Below are 22,927 nucleotides of genomic sequence, written 5' to 3' on the forward strand. Positions count from 1 at the left end.
TTATTTTCTTTTGGTCAGCAGTGGTTTTCTCCTCAGAACTCTGCCATGGATGCCATTTTTGCCCAGTCTCTTCCTTATTGTTGTGTCAACACTAACCTTAACTGAGTCGAGGAAGGCCTCCAGCTCTTTAGAAGTTGTCCTGAGTTCCTTTGTGGCTTCCTGGATGAGTCATTGCTGTTCTCTTTGCGTAATCTTTGTAGGCTGACCACTCCTGGGAAGGTTCACCACTGGTCCATGTTTTCTCCGTGTGAGGATAATGGCTCTCCCTATGGTTCGCTGGAATCCTAAAGCTTTAGAAATGGCTTTTGTAACCCATTCCAGACTGATATATGTCAATTACTTCATTTCTTGGCGGCTGTGACATATCGTTCCATCTTCCATTTTCAAACCAAAAATTATTTTCTTGTGGCGAATTAATGCACATTTTATGTTTCTTTTATTCCATGTCCCGCTTCAACGGCACGGTGGCCGACTGGTTAGAGCGTCTGCCTCACAGTTCTGAGGACCGGGGTTCAAATCCCGGCCCCGCCTGTGCGGAGTTTGCATGTTCTCCCCGTGCCTGGGTGGGTTTTCTCCAGGCACTCCAGTTTCCTCCCACATCCCAAAAAGATCCATGGTAGGTTAATTGACAACTCTAAATTGCCTGTAGGTCTGAATGTGAGTGCGAATGGTTGTTTGTTTGTATGTGCCCTGCGATTGGCTGGCAACCAGTTCAGGGTGTACCCCGCCTCCTGCCCGATGACAGCTGGGATAGGCTCCAGCACGCCCGCGACCCTTGTGAGGAGAAGCGGCTAAGAAAATGGATGGATGGATGAATGTCCCACTTCAAGCGTTTTCTGAACAAACCAAACGTTGTAAGTTCTCAATTCTTCTCGTATCTTTTTCCGAATCGTCTTGCACAATTCAACATATTCAATTTTGTTAATAATGCTGCCACTTTTCTTCATTTCTCGTCGCTTTTTCATTAAGTCGAGAGTAGCTTTAGATATTCTGGATGTTGTTGTCTTTTTCGTTGATGGCGCTACTTTGTGTGCAGTTTGAACAATCCCGTTTACAATTTCGTCATTGTGTGTTGACAGATGTGTGTCTTCCAGCGTTAGAAGAGCTTTAAAGAGATTTTGTTTCTCACCTCTGTCAGACCTTCAGTGTTTTTAAACACAAGCAGGGCTCCTATCACAGATAACGCTGTTCCAAAAACACAGAGGAAGCACAACCTGCTCCATTCTCAGCATTTCGCAACATACTGCGTTACCTGGATGGATACAGCCTGACACGGTTTTATACGTAGATATATATACACACACACACAGGGTACATCTCAATAAATTTCAGTATGGTAGAAAAGTCATTTTATTTTAGTGCTCATATATGATAACACTTTGGGGAAAGATGGGCAAAATCCTAATGGCTACATTAAAAATAATTTCCATTTTTTCTTGATTGTTACGTAATATTCCACTTGTAGTTTCGAGAGATGGTGAGTTTTGGGTTTTGTTAGCTCTAATAATCAAAATTATACATATTGAATTTAAAAATCATGAAATATTTCACTATGAGTGTGTAGTGCATCTCTATATGAGTTTCACTTTTTGAATTTAACTACCTAACGAAATTAAGCTTTCGACACATTTATTGAGATGTACCTGTATATATAGTGGCTTCAACTACCGGAGACAAATTTCTTGTGTGTTTTATCATCCATCCATTTTCTTCACCGCTTATCCTCACAAGGCTCCCGGGCGTGCTGCAGCCTATCCCAGCTATCTTCGGGCAAGAGGCGGGATACATCCTGAACTGGTTGCCAGTCAATCGCATCCATCCATCCATCCATTTTCTACCGCTTATCCAAGGTCGGGTCGCGGGGGCAGTAGCTTTAGCAGGGACGCCCAGACTTCCCTCTCCCCAGCCACTTCATCCAGCTCTTCCGGGGGGATCCCGAAGCGTTCCCAGGCCAGCCGAAGGACGTAGTCTCTCCAGCGTGTCCTGGGTCGTCCCCGGGGTTTCCTCCCGGTGGGACGTGCCCGGAACACCTCACCAGGGAGGCATCCGAATCAGATGCCCCAGCCACCTCATCTGGATCCTCTCGATGTGAAGCAGCAGCGGCTCTACTCTGAGATCCTCCCGGATGACCGAGCTTCTCACCCTATCTCTAAGGGAGAGCCCGGACACCTTGCGGAGGAAACTCATTTCGGCCGCTTGTATTCTGGATCTTGTTCTTTCGGTCATGACCCACAGCTCATGACCGTAGGTGAGGGTAGGAGCGTAGATCGACCGGTAAATCGAGAGCTTCGCCTTTCGGCTTAGCTCCTTCTTCACCACAACGGATCGATACAAAGTCCGCATCACTGCAGACGCTGCACCGATCCGCCTGTCGATCTCCCGTTCCATTCTTCCCTCACTCGTGAACAAGACCCCAAGATACTTGAACTCCTCCACTTGGGGCAGGATTTCATCCCCGACCCGGAGAGGGCACGCCACCCTTTTCCGACTGAGGACCATGGTCTCAGATTTGGAGGTGCTGATTCTCATCCCAGCCGCTTCACACTCAGCTGCGAACTGCTCCAGTGAGAGTTGGAGGTCACGGCTTGATGAAGCCAACAGAACCACATCATCAGCAAAAAGCAGAGATGCAATACTGAGGCCACCAAACCGGACCCCCTCTACACCTCGGCTGCGCCTAGAAATTCTGTCCATAAAAGTTATGAACAGAATCGGTGACAAAGGGCAGCCCTGGCGGAGTCCAACCCTCACCGGAAACGAGTCCGACTTACTGCCGGATATGCGGACCAGACTCTCTGGCTCCGGTCGTACAGGGACCGAACAGCCCGTGTCAGGGGGTTCGGTACCCCATACTCCCGAAGCACCCCCCACAGGAGCCCCCCGAGGGACACGTTCGAACGCCTTCTCCAAGTCCACAAAACACATGTAGACTGGTTGGGCGAACTCTCATGCACCCTCGAGGACCCGCCAAGGGTGTAGAGCTGGTCCACTGTTCCACGGCCAGGACGAAAACCACACTGCTCCTCCTGAATCTGAGATTCAACTTCCCGACGGACCCTCCTCTTCAGCACCCCCGAATAGACCTTACCAGGGAGGCTGAGGAGTGTGATCCCCCTGTAGTTGGAACACACCCTCCGGTCCCCCCTTCATGGTTCCAATAACAGTAAGTTGTCCAGGTCCTGAAGGAGCAAAACAGCCAAACTTCAGAATCAGAATCAGAATCATCTTTATTTGCCAAGTATGTCCAAAACACACAAGGAATTTGTCTCCGGTAGTTGGAGCCGCTCTAGTACAACAGACAGTCAATTTACAGAACACTTTGGAGACATAAAGACATTGACAAAAAACAACAACAAACAACAATTGTGCAAAAAGATGCAGAGTCCTCTAGCACTTAGAGCAGTTCGAATGGCTAATATCGCAATAGTCCGGTGCAATGACCATTGTGCAAAGGGCACTGAGACTTCAAGGAGTGTATGCGGTTTAAAGTGACGAGTAGTGCGATAATCTGGGACAACCATGTTTGTGGGGTGGATGGCAAAGCAATCATGTGTGAAGAGCCCACAGCCTGACTCCTCTATCCTCACCACCTGAGGCCTGTTGGTGAGGAAGTCACTCATCCAGGAGCAGAGCTATGATGAAAAACCCACGTTGTGGAGCTTCAGGGCCAGCCTGTCTGGAAGAACTGTGTTAAGGCTGAACTGAAGCCCACAAATAGCATGATAGCACAGGTGTCAGGATGCTGTAGGTGAGTCAGGGCCGTGGGAAGTGCTAACGAGACAGCATCCTCCATAGAGCGATTCTCTCTCTTGGTGAAACTGCAGGCTGTCCAGGCCAGCAGGAATATTATCCTAGATGTACTTTGGGAGGATCCTCTCGAAGCACTTCATGATAACTGGGGTTAGAGCGACAGGGGGGTAATCACTGAGGTAGCTGACGGCTGGTAATGTCGAACATAGAAAGTGGTAAGAAAGATGATGAGGTTAATTAAGTAGTACTCATTTTAAACTGAGGTTTTGCACTTTACAAAACCAAAAACAACATTCTGCTGAGTAAGTTAAAATTTACAAAAGATATTATCCAAACCATACCTGCACTGGCTCTAGGGACGTGGAATGTCACCTCTCTGGGGGAGAAAGAGACTGAGCTGGAATGTGAGATTGAGAAATTCCGACTGGATACAGTCGGGCTCGCCTCAACACACAGCTTGGGCTCTGGTACCAGTCTTCTCAAAAGGTGTTGGATTCTCTTGCACTCTAGGATTGCCCATGGTGAGAAGCGCTGAGCAGGTGTGGGTATACTGATTGCCCCACGTTTCGGTGCCTGGATGTTGGGGTTCATCTCAGTGGACGAGAGGGTAGCCTCCCTCTGTCTTCGGGTGGGGGGACAGGTCATGACTGTTGTCTGTGTCTCTGCACCAAACAGCAGCTCAGAGTACCCACCCAGCACCAGTCCTTGGAGGGGGTGCTGGACAACGCCCCTGCTAGGGCCTCCCTCATTCTGCTGGGGTGGCTTCAACGCTCACGTGGGCAATGACAGTGAGACCTGGAAGGGCATGATTGGGAAGAACTCGCGGTGAACCCGATTGGTGTTCTGTTATTGGACTTCTGTGCTCATCACGGATTGTCCATAACAAACATCATGTTTAGTCATAAGGGTGACTATATGTGCACTTGGCACCAGGAAACCCTAGGCCGCAGTTTGATGAGTGACTTTGTGGTTGTGTCATCGGACTTGCGGCTGCATGTCTGGGACACTCGGGTGAAGAGAGGGCCAGGGCTGTCAACCGATCCCGATCTGGTGGTGTGTTTGCTCTGTTGGTGGGGGAAGATTCTGGTCCGACCTGGCTGACCCAAACGTATTGTGAGGGTCTGCTGGGTACGTCTGGCAGAGTGCCCTCTCAGAGTTTCAACTCCCACCTCTGGCAGAACTTCCACCACATCCAGGGGAGGCGGACGTGGGCAAGTCCAAGTGGACCATGTTCCGCACCTCCATTGTCAAGGCGGTCGACTGAAGCTGTGGCGATAAGGTGGTCTGTGTCTGTCGTGGCGGCAATCCCAAGACCCATTCGTGGACACCAGCGGTAAGTGATTCTGTCATGCTGAAAGAAGGGGTCCTCTCAGCCCTTTTTGGCCTGTAGGACTCCGGAGTCAGCTGATGGGACCGGCTAGCCAAGCGGAATACGGCTTTTGAGGTCGCTGAGGCAAAACACTGGCATGGGAGGAATTCGGTGAGGCCATGGAGAGCGACTTTCAAACGGTTTCGAGGAAATTCTGGTTGGTCCGCCATCCAGTGTCGCAGGAGGGGGAAGCAGTGCACCATCAACACTGTGTATAGTGGGGATAGGGCGCTGCTGACCTCAACTCGAAGATGTTGTGAATCGGTGGGCCGAATACTTTGAAGACCTCCTCAATTCTCAAGAGGAAGCAGAGTCTGGGGATTCTGAGGTGGGCTCTCCTATCTCCAGGTTTTAGGTCACTGAGGTGGTTAAAAAGCTCCTTGGAGGAAGGGCGCCGGGGATGGGTGAGATTCGCCCGGGTTTACTAAAGGCTCTGGATGTTGTGGGGCTGTCCTGGCTGACACGCCTCTGCAACATCGTGTGGACATCGGGGACAGTGCCTTTGGATTGGCAGACTGGGGTGGTGGTTGTTCCCCCTTTTTAAGAAGGGGTGCCAGAGGGTGTGTTCCCACTACAGTGGGATCACACTCTTCAACCTCAGGGGTTTTGGAGAGGAGGGTCGGTCTGGAAGTTGATTCTCAGATGCAGGAGGAGAAGTGTGGTTTTCGTACTGGCCGGGAAACAGTGGACCAGCTCTACACCATCAGAAGTGACCTCAAGGATGCATGGGAGTTTGTATTTTGTGGACTTGACTCTGTCCCCTCGGGGAGTTACTGTGGAGGGTGCTCTGGGAATACGGGGTACCAGACCGCCTAATAAGGGCTGTTCGGTCCCTGTATGACCGGTGTCAGAGCTTGGTATTACCAGCAGTCAGTCGAATACGTTTCCAATGAGAGTTGGACTCTGCCAGGGCTGCCCTTTGTGACTGATTCTGTTTGTTACCTTTATGGACAGAATTTCCAGGTGCATCCAAGGTGTTGAGGGGGTCCGATTTGGTGGCCTCAGCATTGCTTCTCTGCTTTTTGCAGATGATGTGGTTCTGATGGCTTCATCAAGCCATGACCTTCAACTCTTGCTGGAGCGGTTTGCAGCCGAGTATGAAACGGCTGGGATGAAAATCAGCACCTCCAAATCTGATAACATGGTCCTCAGTCGGAAAAGGGTTGAGTTACCTCTCTGGGTCGGGAAGAGAGCCTGCCCCAAGTGGAGTAGGTCAAGTATCTCAGGGTCTTGTTCACGAGTGAGGGAAGAATGGAGTGGGAGATTGACAGGCGGATCGGTGCAGCGTCTACAGTGATGCAGATTCTGTATCTGTTGTGGTGGAGAAAGAGCTGAGCTAAAAGGCAAAACTCTCTTTTTATCAGTCAATCTATGTTACTACCCTCACCTATAGTCACGAGCTGTGAATGAACAAGATTGTGGACACAAGCGGCCGAAATTTGTTTCCTCCGCAGGATGTCCTGGCTTTCCCTTAGAGATGGTGTGAGAAGCTTGGTCATCCCAGATTATCGCATTAGTCGTCACTTTAAACCACATACACTCCTTGAAGTCTCAGCGCCCTTTGCACAATGGTCATTGCACCGGACTTTTGCGAGATTAGTCATTCCAACTGCTCTAAGTGCTAGAGGACTGCATCTTTTTGCACAATTGTCAAAAAAAAAAAATAATAAATGTACCGGCATTACCAGATAACTAGCAACCCTTTACTGCTCAGTGACTGTTTTTTTATGTCAATGTCTTTCTGTCTCCAAAGTGTTCTGTAAATTGACTGTCTGTTGTCGTACTAGAGCGGCTCCAACTACCGGAGACAAATTCCTTGTGTGTTTTTGGACATACTTGGCAAATAAAGATGATTCTGATTCTGATTCTGATCCGGGAGGGGCTCAGAGTCAAGCCATTGCTACTCTGCATCAAGAGGAGCCAGATAAAGTGGCTCTGGCATCTGGGTAGTGAGGTGTTCCGGGCATGTCCCAAAGCAAGGAGGCCCTGGCGACAATCTAGGAGACGCTGGAGAGACTATGTCTCTTGGCTGGCCTGGGAACGCCTCAGGACGATCCCCCAGAAGAGCAGGACGAAGTGGCTGGGGAGGAGGAAGTCTTGGCTTTCCTGTTTAAGCTGCTGCCCCCGCGACCTGACCTCGGATAAGCGGAAGAAAATGGATGGATAGATGGAATAAACCCACGTGGGCTGGAAGTACATTTGTATGCATGACACAATAATAACATTTCATTAATTCATGCATTCATTCAGTCACTGTTATCCAGTTAATCTTGAACTTAAAGGTATTGTTCGAAGAACCAAAATTCTGAAAATTAAACAATTTTTAAAATATAATGCGTTTCGTTTTCCATAAAAACATGAAGAGCATCCGATCTGTTTTAGATGATTTTATCGTTGTTGAATTAGCGGCCCGGCTGATCGACGTGCCCACGTGGCGGCCATGTTGGGGAGGTCAACGTTCCCATCAAAGGCATTGCATGGACTTTAAAATTAAGTACAGGAAGTCCTTGATTTACGAACGAGTTCCGTTCCTACGCTGGCCACGTAACACGAATTTCCGCGTAAGTCGGATTTCAGCGTTAAAGTAGAAATTTACGGCGAAATACTTCTGTATTGTCCCACGTGATTGTGACAGAAACCTATGTGTGGGCGTGTGGGTCGATGTGCAAGTGAGACGGGACTGCGAAGGAGGGAAGGAGTGCGCGCCGGTGCGTGTGTACAGTAGCAAGTGTAGCGAGAGTAGCGATTAGCGGAGGACCCGTTGACGTCGAATGTGCAGAGGAGCTAATAAAGCCATTAAAGCAGCAAATCGGTGCTTTGTGCCTTTATTGTTGCCGCCACCAGCTCAGGTGTGCAACAAGAGAAGGGAGTTAACACCTGCGTCTCCCGACCACGGTCAGGTGACCGGAGCGGGAAAGATTAACACTTCGTATAGATGAACTAAAATACATTAAAATAAAAAAATAAGATGCTGTACTTAACATTACTGCTGAGAATCTGAAAAAAGGAGGGTGAAAAAGGCAAAGATAGTCCCGGCGCACAAACACAGACAAGCGCTATGCACTCGCTCAGTAGAAACACTATGGTGCTGGGACAAAATGGCGGACAAGGCACGGGCGTCGTAAAGTCGAAACGTCGTAGGTCAAGTGCGTCGTAACTCGAGGACTTCTTGTATAACTTGCGCGCGCATGTGTGTTTATCTGCATGTGCGTTAATGTGCGTGTGCGCGTGTCGTCATTCATCTATTTCCGTCTTCCGGCACCAACAGGATTGAACCATTCCGGTGAGGTTGAGGGGGTGAGACATTTGCTATTAGGAATTAAACCAGCAAAGACGATGACAGTCTTATACTACGTGTAATATTTCTATAGCACGTTCAACACTACTAATGTGATAGTGATGCTTTGATTACGTATTGACTCTTTTTTTTTTTTTTTTTAAGTTTAATGTCAATCACCCGCAGCCATTGGAATCGTCCGCGTCCGAAACCCGGTCTGGAAACAACGCAATTGTGGTGGTCAAATTTGATGTTAAAGAAATCGAAAAATGTGCAAACAGGTGGTGGAGTATTTTCAGGGTCGGATAAAGAAAAAAGACGCTGCTGAGGTGAGCTGGTCACACGCAGTGAACAGCAGGAGCAAACTGGCCGAGGCTCTCCAAGGTCGGACATCTTGTTTTCTTTTCACAAAGCACGGTCAACTCAGCACATGGCAATTGATTCACCCTTCAAACTTCCTTTCTGTAATGACACGACCTACATTCGTTCTCAGTCAGCAGTGAATACACGAGAAATAGCTAGAGCATGCGCGTTTTCGTCGCAATCATTGTCAGACCCGAAAGGGACACCCCACATCCTGGTCACCACCAGTCCACAATCGTCACTGTACCAGATCATTGCACCATTCATCACTTTAAATGGCTTGAGGACTATGTAGGAATTATGGAGGGGAACAAAGCCTCATCTGCACTCAGAAGGCTGACTCGCGTCCCTCAAACAACTATTTGCAACTTCCGTGTTTTACTGCGGTCAAGCCAGCCTCCACTCGAAAAGTAGCAGTCAAGCCAGCCGCCCCTAATTTTGTTCATACTAGGCATTACGGTAATAGGTCGCCAACTGGCGGCGAAGCCAACTTCAAAATAAAAGCTTCCCAATAATACGGACGTCAGTGCTCTTCGGTTTAGTAATGCAACCAGCAAAGTTAATTTGAATCTTGAAATACATTACATACATACATTAAAAAATTTACTTTATTTGATATCTTGGGAAAAATAAATGGTAATGGACTCCACTTATATAGCGCTTTATCTACATCTTCACAGTGCCCAAATCACTTTACAAAGCCTCACATTCACACACACATTCATAAACCAATGGGCGACTGCTGCCATGCGAGGCGCTGCCATGCCCACTGGAAGCAAATTAGGGTTCAATGTCTTGCCCCAGGACACTTTGACATGCGGACAGTCGTAGCAGGCATTCGAACCTGTTCTACCTACTGAGCCAAAGCCACCCCAACATAATCCCATTGGTATCGCAAGACAAATCCAGATCTGTGTGACAGACCACCAAGGACTCCACGAAAAGAGGTTTGATGAAGATCTGATATTGTATTTCAAAATAAAAATCCCTGAAAACTGCATATGTTGCTTTCATTACCCCTGACTGAAAATCTTTTCTGTTAAATATTTTTAATGAGATATCGCAACACCGGTCCAGTTCTCGGGGACACTACACCTCCCCAGGTCTGCAACAAAAGAGGTCCCATCAAAATCTGATGTGGCATTTCAAAATAAAAGACTCTTGAAATTGGTATATTTCACTGTCATGATCATGGATTTCAAAAATTAATTAAAAAAAATATTTTAGTTATCACAACACCAGTCCAGTTCTGGGGGACACTACACCACCCCAGGTCTCCAACAAAAGAGGTCCCATCAAAATCTGATGTGGCATTTCAAAATAAAAGACTCTTGAAATTGGTATATTTCACTGTCATGATCATGGATTTCAAAAATTATTAAAAAAAATCTGTTAGTTATCACAACACCAGACCAGTTCTGGGGGACACTACACCACCCCAGGCCTCCAACAAAAGAGGTCCCATCAAAATCTGATGTGGCATTTCAAAATAAAAGTCCACTGAAATTGGTATATTTCACTGTCATGATAATGAATTTCAAAAATTCATTAAAAAAAATCTCTTAGTTATCACAACACCAGACCAGTTCTGGGGGACACTACACCACCCCAGGTCTCCAACAAAAGAGGGCCCATCAAAATCTGATGTGGCATTTCAAAATAAAAGACTCTTGAAATTGGTATATTTCACTGTCATGATCATGGATTTCAAAAATTATTTAAAACAAATCTGTTAGTTATCACAACACCAGACCAGTTCTGGGGGACACTACACCACCCCAGGTCTCCAACAAAGGAGGTCCCATCAAAATCTGATGTGGAATTTCAAGATAAAAGTCCACTGAAATTGGTATATTTCACTGTCATGATCACGGATTTAAAAAATTATTTTAAAAAAATGTCTTAGTTATCACAACACCAGTCCAGTTCTTGGGGACACTACACCACCCCAGGTCTCCAACAAAATTGGTCCCACCCAAATCTGATGTGGCATTACAAAATAAAAGTCTCCTGAAATGGGTATATTTCACTGTCACTACCACTGATTTAAAACATTCATTTAAAAAAATTACGAGATGTCGCAACACCAGTCCAGTTCTGGGGGACACTACACCACACCAGGTCTCCACTAAAATAGGTTTGATCAAGATTTAAAAAAAAGATAGAAAACTGTCTTTCTTGTAACTATTTAAAATATACTGTTTTCCTTCCAGTTACTGATGGTGTCGTGGTTCATTTGCCTGACTTCAATGCAGCCACCTGGGGTGGTGTAGTGTCCCCCAGAACTGGTCTGGTGTTGTGATAACTAAGAGATTTTTTTTTATGAATTTTTGAAATTCGTTATCATGACAGTGAAATATACCAATTTCAAGAGTCTTTTATTTTGAAATGCCACATCAGATTTCGATGGGACCTCTTTTGTTGGAGACCTGGGGTGGTGTAGTGTCCCCCAGAACTGGTCTGGTTTTTGTGATAACTAAGAGATTTTTTTTAAAGAATTTTTGAAATCCATTATCATGACAGTGAAATATACCAATTTCAGTGGATTTTTATTTTGAAATTCCACATCAGATTTTGATGGGACCTCTTTTGTTGGAGACCTGGGGGGGGGGGGGGGGGGGGTGTAGTGTCCCCCTGAACTGGTCTGGTGTTGTGATAACTAAGATATTTTTTTAAATTAATTTTTGAAATTCGTTATCATGACAGTGAAATATACCAATTTCAAGAGTCTTTTATTTTGAAATGCCACATCAGATTATGATGGGACCTCTTTTGTTGGAGACCTGGGGTGGTGAAGTGTCCCCCAGAACTGGACTGGTGTTGTGATAACTAACAGATTTTTTTTAAAGAACTTTTGAAATCCGTGATCATGACAGTGAAATATACCAATTTCAGTGGAGTTTTATTTTGAAATGCCACATCAGATTTTGATGGGACCTCCTTTGTTGGAGACCTGGGTTGGTGTAGTGTCCCCCAGAACTGGTCTGGTGTTGTGATAACTAAGAGATTTGTTCTAATAAATGTTTGAAATTCGTTATCATGACAGTGAAATATACCAATTTCAAGAGTCTTTTATTTTGAAATGCCACATCAGATTATGATGGGACCTCTTTTATTGGAGACCTGGGGTGGTGAAGTGTCCCCCAGAACTGGACTGGTGTTGTGATAACTAACAGATTTTTTTTAAAGAACTTTTGAAATCCGTGATCATGACAGTGAAATATACCAATTTCAGTGGAGTTTTATTTTGAAATGCCACATCAGATTTTGATGGGACCTCCTTTGTTGGAGACCTGGGTTGGTGTAGTGTCCCCCAGAACTGGTCTGGTGTTGTGATAACTAAGAGATTTGTTCTAATGAATGTTTGAAATTCGTTATCATGACAGTGAAATATACCAATTTCAAGAGTCTTTTATTTTGAAATGCCACATCAGATTTTGATGGGACCTCTTTTGTTGCAGACCTGGGGAGGTGTAGTGTCCCCCAGAACTGGACCGGTGTTGCGATATCTCATTAAAAAGATTTAACAGATTTTTTCAGTCATGGGTAATGAAAGCAACATATGCAGTTTTCAGAGATTTTTATTTTGAAATACAATATCAGATCTTCATCAAACCTCTTTTCGTGGAGTCCTTGGTGGTCTGTCACACAGATCTGGACTTGTCTTGCGATACCAATGGGATTATGTTGGGGTGGCTTTGGCTCAGTAGGTAGAACAGGTTCGAATGGCTGCTACGACTGTCCGCATGTCAAAGTGTCCTGGGGCAAGACATTGAACCCTAATTTGCTTCCAGTGGGCATGGCAGCGCCTCGCATGGCAGCAGTCGCCCATTGGTTTATGAATGTGTGTGTGAATGTGAGGCTTTGTAAAGCGCTTTGGGCACTGTGATGATGTAGGTAAAGCGCTATATAAGTGGAGTCCATTACCATTTATTTTTCCCAAGATATCAAATAAAGTACATTTTTTAATGTATGTATGTAATGTATTTCAAGATTCAAATTAACTTTGCTGGTCGCATTACTAAACCGAAGAGCACTGACGTCCGTATTATTGGAAAGCTTTTATTTTGAAGTTGGCTTCGCCGCGAGTTGGCGACCTATTACCGTAATGCCTAGTATGAACAAAATTAGGGGCGGCTGGCTTGACTGCTACTTTTCGAGTGGAGACTGGCTTGACCGCAGTCATGTTTTGACTGTCTGCAGTGGGATTCGAACCTTATCTGGTGTAAAATCTAGTCTCACGCCGCCTCAACCGCAACTACAGCATTATCGTCTATTTACTGGTACTAATGTGATTTTTTTTTAATTTTTTACACAGACAATAAACTTAACTCCTTGTACATATATTGTCTAAGGTCCCACTCATATGATTGAGGCTGACATCATTGTGAGAGGTCATGACCCTAAGGAGCCAGTCATGGGCCACCCTCCTGACACTGACAGTGACATCACACTGAGGGAGTGGCTTGAAGGTGTCAAGTTGCATGACAAGGGGATCAAACTGGACTTCAAGAGGTGATCTGTAATCAGCTTCCGTTCTTCCGAAGGGGTGCAAGCTGGACATGTGATGCTAAGCCGTTTTTGTCCGTCTGTGCAGCCTGGAGGCACTTTCTCTTTCTGTGGCCCTGTTGCAGGAAGCGCTGGCTCAGTCGAGCGCTCCGGTATGGATCAATGCTGATGTCCTCCCAGGACCTGGATGTCAGGACACACCATTGGAGGCTAAACCTTTCCTGGCTGCTGTTAGGACTCTTCCCACTAATGTTGTACTTTCCCTTGGCTGGGCCACAAAGTGGACTGCAGGGACTGATAATCCAGGTGAGGACACATTGATTAGTGATGTTGACAGAATGAAGTCATTCATTCATTCTCGCTCTCATTTTTTTTCACTCACCAGTGTGTTGCTTTTTAAATAGAGGAGGCCGAGTTGAAGTGGTGGATGGAGATTAGTGCGCAAAGTACCACCTCCCAAAATACTCGGCTCTCCAAGTACCAGCCAGAATGAGCACCATTAAAATACAGTAGCGTCGTTGTCGGTGTTCATCAACAGTGTGGCTGAGGTTTCTTTCTTAAAAAGTAGATTTAATATTATTACAAGCCACTGTAACATCATACGCAGTTTGATCATTAACAGTGTTCCTAAATATAGTTAAATGTACATAAGTAATGAATTCAATTCAAATATTTTGAATGCAAAAGTTAAATCAAAAAAAATTAAAAATAACATTTCCTAATAAATATTTGTAAACGAGGAATTCTAAAATTCATAAATGCAACTGTACTAAACTTAAAAGTTATACAACTGAACTGTACTCAACAAATATACTGTACCGGGTTAAAAAAAAAAAAAGTTTAAACCACGGTAACATTGTTTACATTTTGAACATTTAATTCAGGGATTGTCACATACCAATAGAGGGCGCCGGCGTAACATTGGTGGTACACTGTACAATTTGAGGGTCCCAGTCCCCTCTGGAACATGCATGCTGGCCTATGATTGAGAGACAACAATGGATATACACCTGAAGTTTTACTGACATGACATCCTGTGCAGAAGGACTGACTAACCCAGACACATGCACAATAATGCTGCACAATTTATCAAATGGTCATCATCAAGAGATATTGACATCATGCACACCAAATCCATCGCCAAGACAACCTGAAATTTCAGCTCAGCAATGCTGTCATTGTTGATGGAGGTCATTACAAAGTGCTGCATGTGTGTTCACATTTTCAGTTGCAGGAGACTTTCAATGTACAACATATTTTTCAGGTTACAGTTGGGAAATGGTGCGTGAGATGGAGGACATATGTCGAGGCTTGCAACATCTTGTCACCTTCCCAGTACGGGCGGCCCTTTTGGCCCAGTCTGTCTCTGAGCTCACATGGCTGCTGCAACAGTCAGACAGGTGACTATCTCACACAGAGACGTTATGTATTTTTTTAGCGAATATGTATGAAATAAGAATTGTAATTAATTTAGAATAAAGTAATAAGCCGGGAGCCACGTTGGCGTTATTTTGATTGAATTGTTAAAAATCTAACTAATGTCTCGAAAAGGGCACCGCGTCAAATTTTCCAAGTTTAACGTTAGGCGAAATGACGACAAACCTTTTTAAATCAGGTTTCTACGCTCTACGACATTTTGAGTCCTAGGTTACAGAGGTTTACTTAAATTCAGAACACACATAAAAGACGTCCGCGAGTGGAGTTTTATGGTATATTTAATGAAACGCACAACTACGAGCCTCAACAAGAACATAACACTAAGGGTAAACAAAAGAAAGAAAATATGGCGTACGAAAATGGAAAAGAGGACGTCGTGTGTGGTCGCCGGGCTAAGATAAATGAGCGTTTAATGCGTTGAGTCAGCGCGAGAGAAGGCAAAGTTGGGATTTTGTATGAAGCTAGTAATTTCCCCACAATTATTACGCACTGATGTAACGATTGCACGGTGTCGACTCACGAACGCTGATCAGCTGGTCTTTGGGGGTGGTCTTCCTCCGGACCTCAGGCGGGAATGAAGCAGGTTCCGTTGAAGAAAACCATCCATCCATCCATTCTCTGAGCCGCTTCTCCTCACTACGGTCGCGGGAGTGCCGGAGCCTATCCCAGCTATCATCGGGCAGGAGGCGGGGTACACCCTGAACCGGTTGCCAGCCAATCGCAGGGCACATAGAAACACACAACCATTCGCACTCACATTCACACCTACGGGCAATTTAAAGTCTTCAATCAACCTACCATGCATGTTTTTTGGGATGTGGGAAGAAAGCGGAGTGCCCGGAGAAAAGCCACGCAGGCACGGGGAGAACATGCAAACTCCACACAGTCGGGATTGTACCCCAATCCTCAGCCTGTGAGGCAGACGCTCTAATCAGTCGCCCATCGTGTCGCCACCTGCCTGTAATATAGTCAATTTGTTCCAGCCCATATGGTGCCCAAACCCCTATTCCTTCATATTTTTTTGCTTTACACCCCCCTTGCGTCATGGGCTAGCCCGTGCGCCTCCTGAAGTAGCTGACCCAAAAAGGTCCGTGGGTGCCACTATGAGACCCTCCTGATTTCTCCCCAATCCAGTGGAGTTTTGGCACGCTCCCCTAACAACCTGCAGCTGCATGTAATGTTTTACCCCTCAGTCGCACTGTAACTTAAATTTCCCTCAATTTTCACACCGTTCCCCCTTTAGTCCCGTACATCTTATAGACCCTAGGTCGGACCCGCCTGCGTCATGTAGTCCATATTAGACCCCAGACTCTAATAGATCATTATACCATAGTTACTCTATTTTTATTGTTAATGCCAACTTCCCTATATCTGCCACTTTCCGAATCATAACCTCTGCAGGGGTGTCAATTGATGTTTCTGATTACTCATTCCCCCTCAATCATGTCGTACTCACCGTCAGTGTGACGCTAATGTACTTACTACCATATCATGTGAACGTCCTCGACAGTATTGCATTAGCCCTTCCGATATTGGTCATACTCTGTATCCCACCAGACATGCATGTATCTTCCAAAGCTTTCATCCATCCACCGTCCTCTCATGGAGACCGCTTCTCTCCTCCCTTCAACTTCCTGCGATGAACCTGCTTAAACCAGAAAACTCCAGCAACAATATAGCGTTGAATCAAAGTTCGGACTAGGAATACTAACCTCCCTTTGGGATACGTAACGAATCAATGTGTCCACTCTACCCGGGGCACCCTTCGTCGACAGCTGTCCCTGGTCCACCCGACAGTAGACGTTACTGATGGGAGTCAGTACAGCGAAGTTCGTAGAGGCTACTCGCCCAGCAAAGACACAACAACAGGACTACAAAACACCATCCACATTTAAACAGTTCGTCTTCCCTGTCGCAGAGGCCCAGCTGACCAGTCCTGCAAACAAGTCCTTTAATAGATTAATCACACCTCTGCAAAAGATGCTCCTGCCAAGGGGGTGGACTCCCTAATTCCTACATGGACTTGGAGAAGACCACGCCCACCAGCCTGAATCAATGAGGAGAAGCGGCTCAGAAAAAGGATGGATGGTTGGATAGTCTTCCCCAACCATTTGGTCCGTGAAGGGGTCTTTTCAAGGCAGGAATCAAGATTTGAGGGGAAGCTGCTAATTAGGTTAAAGTCCACTTGACGTACACCAGGCCCTGTCCTAGTCGCCGTCTCACAGCAGGGCAGCGTGGAGGAGTGGATGCGAGTCTCCGTGGCGCCTCGATATGCGGCGCGCTTGTCCGCTACATATTGTTGGTGTCATGTTTATTGAATAGGATAACCACTTGAGCTATAACATCTTGTCCTAAACGTGATACAAATGTTACATTGTCAAGTACAATACGATCAACTTTGAAACTGGCTGACATAACTCCTAGAAACAAACATGTGCAAACTTTAGACAGGCATTACTCCTTGAGCACAAGGATCTTGCTGGTGCGGCAGGAACATAATGACATAATGAGTTCGCAATGTGTGTGGCTGTGTGTGTGTGTAAATGTGTATCCATAGGTGTGTGTGGAAAGTTTTCAGGTAGACCATGATAAAAAATTTCAGACGGTCAGCTTCGGTGCTTTCAGTGCGTGTCGTTCCTACAAATCCTACACGCTCAATTATTTGGAACACAGTGTATTTTGATGTTCTCATGTTGCCAAATGACATGACCAAAATATTTGAAATAGCAAAAGTGTATAGGTGTACCTAATATTGTGGCCGGACATTGTAAGAAGTTACTGCTGCTATGGTAGAGTGGTGATCTATTTGTTGTGTGGCACTTTACGAAGGCACCGTGTGGCACTTTTTTTTTGACAATTGTGCAAAACGATGCAGAGTCCTCTAGAACTTAGAGCAGTTCGAAAGACTAATATTGCAATAAGCAGTTTTTCGAATGGACTCAACCCGATTTTAATATTTGTAGAGTATGCTTAAAAGCAGGGGCAGTGCCTGCAAGCCAAGTACTTTGAATGGCCTCTACTCATTCTGCTGGGAAAAGTTGCCAAATATTGAAATAATTGAATATGTATGTTGTATAATCCTTCCCACCATGCAGAAAGAACAGTTCAAATCAGTCATTAAAAGCCCGACATTAATGTGACATTTATGCACATGATGTTGAGTAGAACCTTTGCAATGCAACTGTGCGAAGTGGTATTTTGAAGCGAGTTTATTTTTGGCCTTGTGTCTTTTTACGCAGTACTGTAAATATCTGCGTGTCGGCAGGAAATGCTCCCAGTCAGTCAAGCGGAGCGCTCATCACACAACAATATTATAGATTTTGGAACTCGGTGCACACATAAGGCGCCATGTCCATTTTGGAGAAAATGTAAGACTTTTAAGTTCGCCTTATGGTCGTGAAAATACAGTAAGTAATTCACTTATTGCGGATTCAATGCATTGCAGGTTCTTTTATTATTGATCAGTGTAGTGCAGTTACTCATCTGCACATTTTTTAGTGCAATTAGCATTACAATTAGACCTTAATATGGCAGAAATTACTCTCATTAGAACAAGTGAGCTCTTTTTGCTTAGAAGTAAAAGAAACTTTCAACTCACACATTTAGTACGTCACCAAGTTGCTCAGTCATACAGTGAACATGACCGGAATGCTACTGTTCAACACTCAAGCCGCAGTCGAAGTTTCATGAAATCAATTCACCAAGCCTAGCCTGTCCTACAGTATAGCTAAGAAAGAATTCATGAAAGAATTACGGGTGACACTTAAGTGCCCACAATTAGCATGTGCATAGTAAAGAGTGTTGGGAAAAATAGTGTGTCTCAAAAACTATGATTCACTTTTGTTGTGTGCAGGTATTCTCTAACAGTGTGGACCAGCCAGAACGACAAATTTAAAGTACAGGACCTGCTGCCTTACAGAACATGCATTGATGTCAGCAGGATCTGCTATGACCTACCAGAAGCGCTAAGGACGGAGCTGACAAAGGAGACTTTACAAGATGAGACCTGAACAATCAAGTCGTTTTTTCATTGATGACTACTTTTTTACTTGAGTCATATTATTCTAAAGTAACAGTGCTCTAACTTGAGTGCAATATTTGGCTACCTCACCCATCTCTGCACACAATAAGTTGTATTTTTCTGTACATAAATGAAATGGTGAAATAATCACGATCGTGATATGTTTTGTGTCACACGACGTTTTCTGATTTGATGAAGAAATGTATTTGGTAACGGTAAAACTGCTGCTATGACGGTGTCCATAATGACAGTGAGTTTATGGCAACACTGTGTACAGTATATTGGAGTTAACATTTACCATTTATAAATTACAGCAATTTTGTGCATATATAAAAGTCCATGTACCTCCATTTGGGTGGTTCAATAATATAGTAAAATAAACCAATTGTGGGTACCAGACCACACTTTTTGGGTTGAATTCAGGCCAGTAACTTCTGCACTGAATATTAAATTTCTTTGCCTCTTCATTTGCTTTCTTAATGGGTTTAGTCATTTTGCATATGCACTGTGAAGCGCCAGTTTCGTAGCATTTAGCTGAAAGGAACACCCCACCAGTGGGATCATACAACTAACATCTACAAATAGATGATTTGTGTCTTGTTTGATTTTTTTTTAAATAAAATAATACCTCAACTTAAGGTGAATTAGTTTTTCATAACTGAGCTAATTAAGTGGAATCCAACACAGGTTAGAGAGCCTTTTATCCAAATTGCCAATTTGTAAACTCGCACCCAAGTTCTGTATGCTCAAAAGGAAACCAGGTTGCTAGTGGCAACACTTGCACGCAACCTTCAACATTCATTTCCAAACTACAGTATTCCATCACATTATTAATGCTAGAACGTATGACTTTGTTTTGAAACAGTAAAACCCATAACTTGTGTTGTGAATCGTTGAAATGCACTGGTGGAGAATCCATGAATGGAGGAGAGTTGGAGACCCCCTTGTGAGCTTGAACATTATACTGAAATTTTAAAATACATTCATCACATTACATACATTAATGCATTGGCCACCACAATAGATTTGAAGCAATCAGGACATTACAGATTCCATATGGACCGTTGGGTTGATAACATTTATTTATGCCGATCAAATGCATTCCCCTTTGAAATACAGCAAAGTACTGTGGAATACAAATTCAGAAAGTGTTAAAAATACTTTTTTTTTTTTTTTGCCAGAGTTGTATAAAATACATGAAGATCAAATGCTAAATGTTTAAATATGTTCCCTGGAAAAGCTTTTATACCAACGTTGTTATATAAAAATCTCATGTTACTCACACAATAATTTGGTAAACGTACATATCCATATTGTGTTTAATGAATGTATTCGACCACCTGTCATAAAAACAAGAACATAAATATTTTGGAAATCTTTTTAAAACTTGTTTATAGCTACTACTAATACGTGTTAATTGTTCATCAATCTCAAACTGAATTCAACTTTTGATGCCAGATTTGAGTGGGATTCCCTGAGAAGTCAGAAATTAATCAACCATAACATTCAACCACTAAAACTTAAAAAAAAATAATAATAATAATTTTACATCTTCCTCAATAAATAATTATGAGGTTGATCATCCATCCATCCCTTTTCTACCGCTTATCCGAGGTCGGGTCGCGGGGGCAGTAGCTTTAGCAGGGACGCCCAGACTTGCCTCTCCCCAGCCACTTCATCCAGCTCTTCCGGGCGGATCCCAAGGCGTTCCCAGGCCAGCCGAAGGACGTAGTCTCTCCAGCGTGTCCTGGGTCGTCCCCGGAACACCTCGTCTGGGAGGCATCCGAATCAGATGCCCCAGCCACCTCATCTGGCTCCTCTTGATGTGGAGGAGCAGCGGCACTATCTGAGATCCTCCCAGATGACCGAGCTTCTCACCCTCTCTCTAAGGGAGAGCCCGGACACCCTGCGGAGGAAACTCATTTCGGCCGCTTGTATGCGGTATCTTGTTCTTTCGGTCACGGCCTACAGCTCCTGACCATAGGTGATGGTAGGAACGTAGATCGACCAGTAAATTGAGAGCTTCGCCTTCCGGCTTAGCTCCTTCTTTACCACAACGGATTGATACAAAGTCCGCATCACTGCAGACGCTGCACTGATCCGCCTGTCGATCTCCCGTTCCATTCTTCCCTCACTCGTGAACAAGACCCCAAGATACTTGAACTCCTCCACTTGGGGCATGATCTCATCCCCGACCCGGAGAGGGCACGCCACCCTTTTCCGACTGAGGACCATGGTCTCAGATTTGGAGGTGCTGATTCTCATCCCAGCCGCTTCACACTCGGCTGCGAACTGCGCTAGTGAGAGTTGGAGATCACGGCTTGATGAAGCCAACAGAGCCGCATTATCTGCAAAAAGCAGAGATGCAATACTGAAGTCACCAAACCAGACTCCCTCTACACCATCCATCCACATCCATAAAAGTTATGAACAGAATCGGTGAAAAAGGGCTACCTTGGCGGAGTCCCACCCTCACCAGAAACGAGTCCGACTTACTGCCGGCTATGCGGACCAAACTCTGACTCCGGTCGAACAGGGACAAGGGAAACCTAGATCCATTTGTTTCTTTCCTCATAGGGGTTTTTGGAGGTTGATCATTAAAAAGCAAATAATAATGATCCCTAATAATAACAATCGTAATATATATTACAATACACTGACCAGCCACGACATTATGACCACTTGTACAATATAATGTTATCCATTACAAGAGCTGTTACAAATATTCTGCTTGCACAAAAGGCATTCATTTAACAATTTTTATTTTTGTTGTGTTTTTTTTTTTTTAGGTGTGTAAAAATATTGAAATTGACTTAATATTTTGTTGCAAAAACTGTGACTGATTGACATCACCAAAGGTTTGCATTCTTCTTTTGTGATTCTCTTCTCGCAGGCTCTATCAGTTTTTTTTCTCTCAGTCTCGCCTTTTAGCAGGTAAAAAAAATAATAATAATAATAATCACGCACACACAGGGTTCGACTCTGGATGTTAATTCCATACATTTACACCTGGCTCAGATGCGAGGAAAATAGCACCTTTTGTTTGATCCCACCCATTTTTTATGTAATTAAAAGTATTTTAGCATGTGACTTAGGTGTGTTTTGTTGTCCAGGTGTGTCCAATTACTTTAATTAGTGAAACAATAGTACTTAATATACAACCCCAATTCCAATGAAGTTGGGACGTTGTGTTAAACATAAATAAAAACAGAATACAATGATTTTCAAGTCATGTTCAAACTATATTTAATTGAATACACCACAGAGACAAGATATTTAATGTTCAAACTGATAAACTTTATTGTTTTTAGCAAATAATAGAATTTTATGGCTGCAACACGTTCCAAAAAAGATGGGACAGGTGGCAAAAAAGATTGAGAAAGTTGAGGAATGCTCATCAAACACCTGTTTGGAACATCCCGCAGGTGAACAGGCTAATTGGGAACAGGTGGGTGCCATGATTGGGTAGAAAAGGAGCTTCCCTGAATTGCTCAGTCATTCACAAGCAAAGATGGGACTAGGTTCACCTCTTTGTGAACAAGTGCGTGAGAAAATAGTCGAACAGTTTAAGGACAATGTTCCTCAACGTACAATTGCAAGGAATTTAGGGATTTCATCATCTACGGTCCATAATATCATCACTCTACTATGCTAAGCAAAAGCCATTTATCAATAACACCCAGAAACGCCGCCGGCTTCTCTGGGCCCGAGCTGATCTAAGATGGACTGAGGCAAAGTGGAAAAGTGTTCTGTGGTCCGAAGGGTCCACATTTCAAATTGTTTTTGGAAATTGTGGATGCCGTGTCCTCCGGGCCAAAGAGGAAAAGAACCATCCGGACTGTTATGGACACAAAGTTCAAAAGCCAGCATCTGTGATGGTATGGGGATGTGTTAGTGCCAATGGCATGGTTAACTTACACATCTGTGAAGGCACCATTAATGCTGAAAGGTACATACAGGTTTTGGAGAAACATGTGCTGCCAGCCAAGCAACGTCTTTTTCACGGACCCCCCTGCTTATTTGAGCAAGACAATGCCAAACAACATTCTGCACGTGTTACAACAGCGTGGCTTCGTAGTAAAAGAGTGCGGGTACTAGACTAAGCCTGCCTGAAGTCCAGACCTGTCTCCCATTGAAAATGTATGGCTCATTATGAAGCGTAAAATACGACAACGGAGGCTGAAGCTGTACATCGAGCAAG

General features: G+C 44.5%; 1 protein-coding gene across 4 annotated transcripts; it reads left to right on the plus strand.

Annotated features, from left to right (window-relative positions):
- The first annotated feature begins 762 nt into the window (after nucleotides 1-762).
- On the plus strand, nucleotides 763-19,193 carry fam151b (family with sequence similarity 151 member B). Of its 4 annotated transcripts, none has more exons than XM_061768326.1 (5): nucleotides 763-854; nucleotides 13,115-13,274; nucleotides 13,357-13,574; nucleotides 14,533-14,668; nucleotides 18,559-19,193. In XM_061768326.1, the coding sequence occupies exons 1-5, from the start codon at nucleotides 800-802 to the stop codon at nucleotides 18,713-18,715; spliced, it is 726 nt and encodes a 241-aa protein (XP_061624310.1). In that variant the 5' UTR covers nucleotides 763-799; the 3' UTR covers nucleotides 18,716-19,193. The 4 variants fall into 4 exon arrangements, with proteins under 4 accessions (XP_061624310.1, XP_061624309.1, XP_061624311.1 ...); XM_061768325.1 differs by lacking the exon at nucleotides 763-854 and adding an exon at nucleotides 8,581-8,780; XM_061768327.1 differs by lacking the exon at nucleotides 763-854 and adding an exon at nucleotides 8,593-8,725.
- The last annotated feature ends 3,734 nt before the right edge of the window (nucleotides 19,194-22,927 follow it).

The sequence above is a fragment of the Phyllopteryx taeniolatus genome, chromosome 3 (assembly GCF_024500385.1).
Source record: "Phyllopteryx taeniolatus isolate TA_2022b chromosome 3, UOR_Ptae_1.2, whole genome shotgun sequence".
NCBI lineage: Eukaryota > Metazoa > Chordata > Actinopteri > Syngnathiformes > Syngnathidae > Phyllopteryx > Phyllopteryx taeniolatus.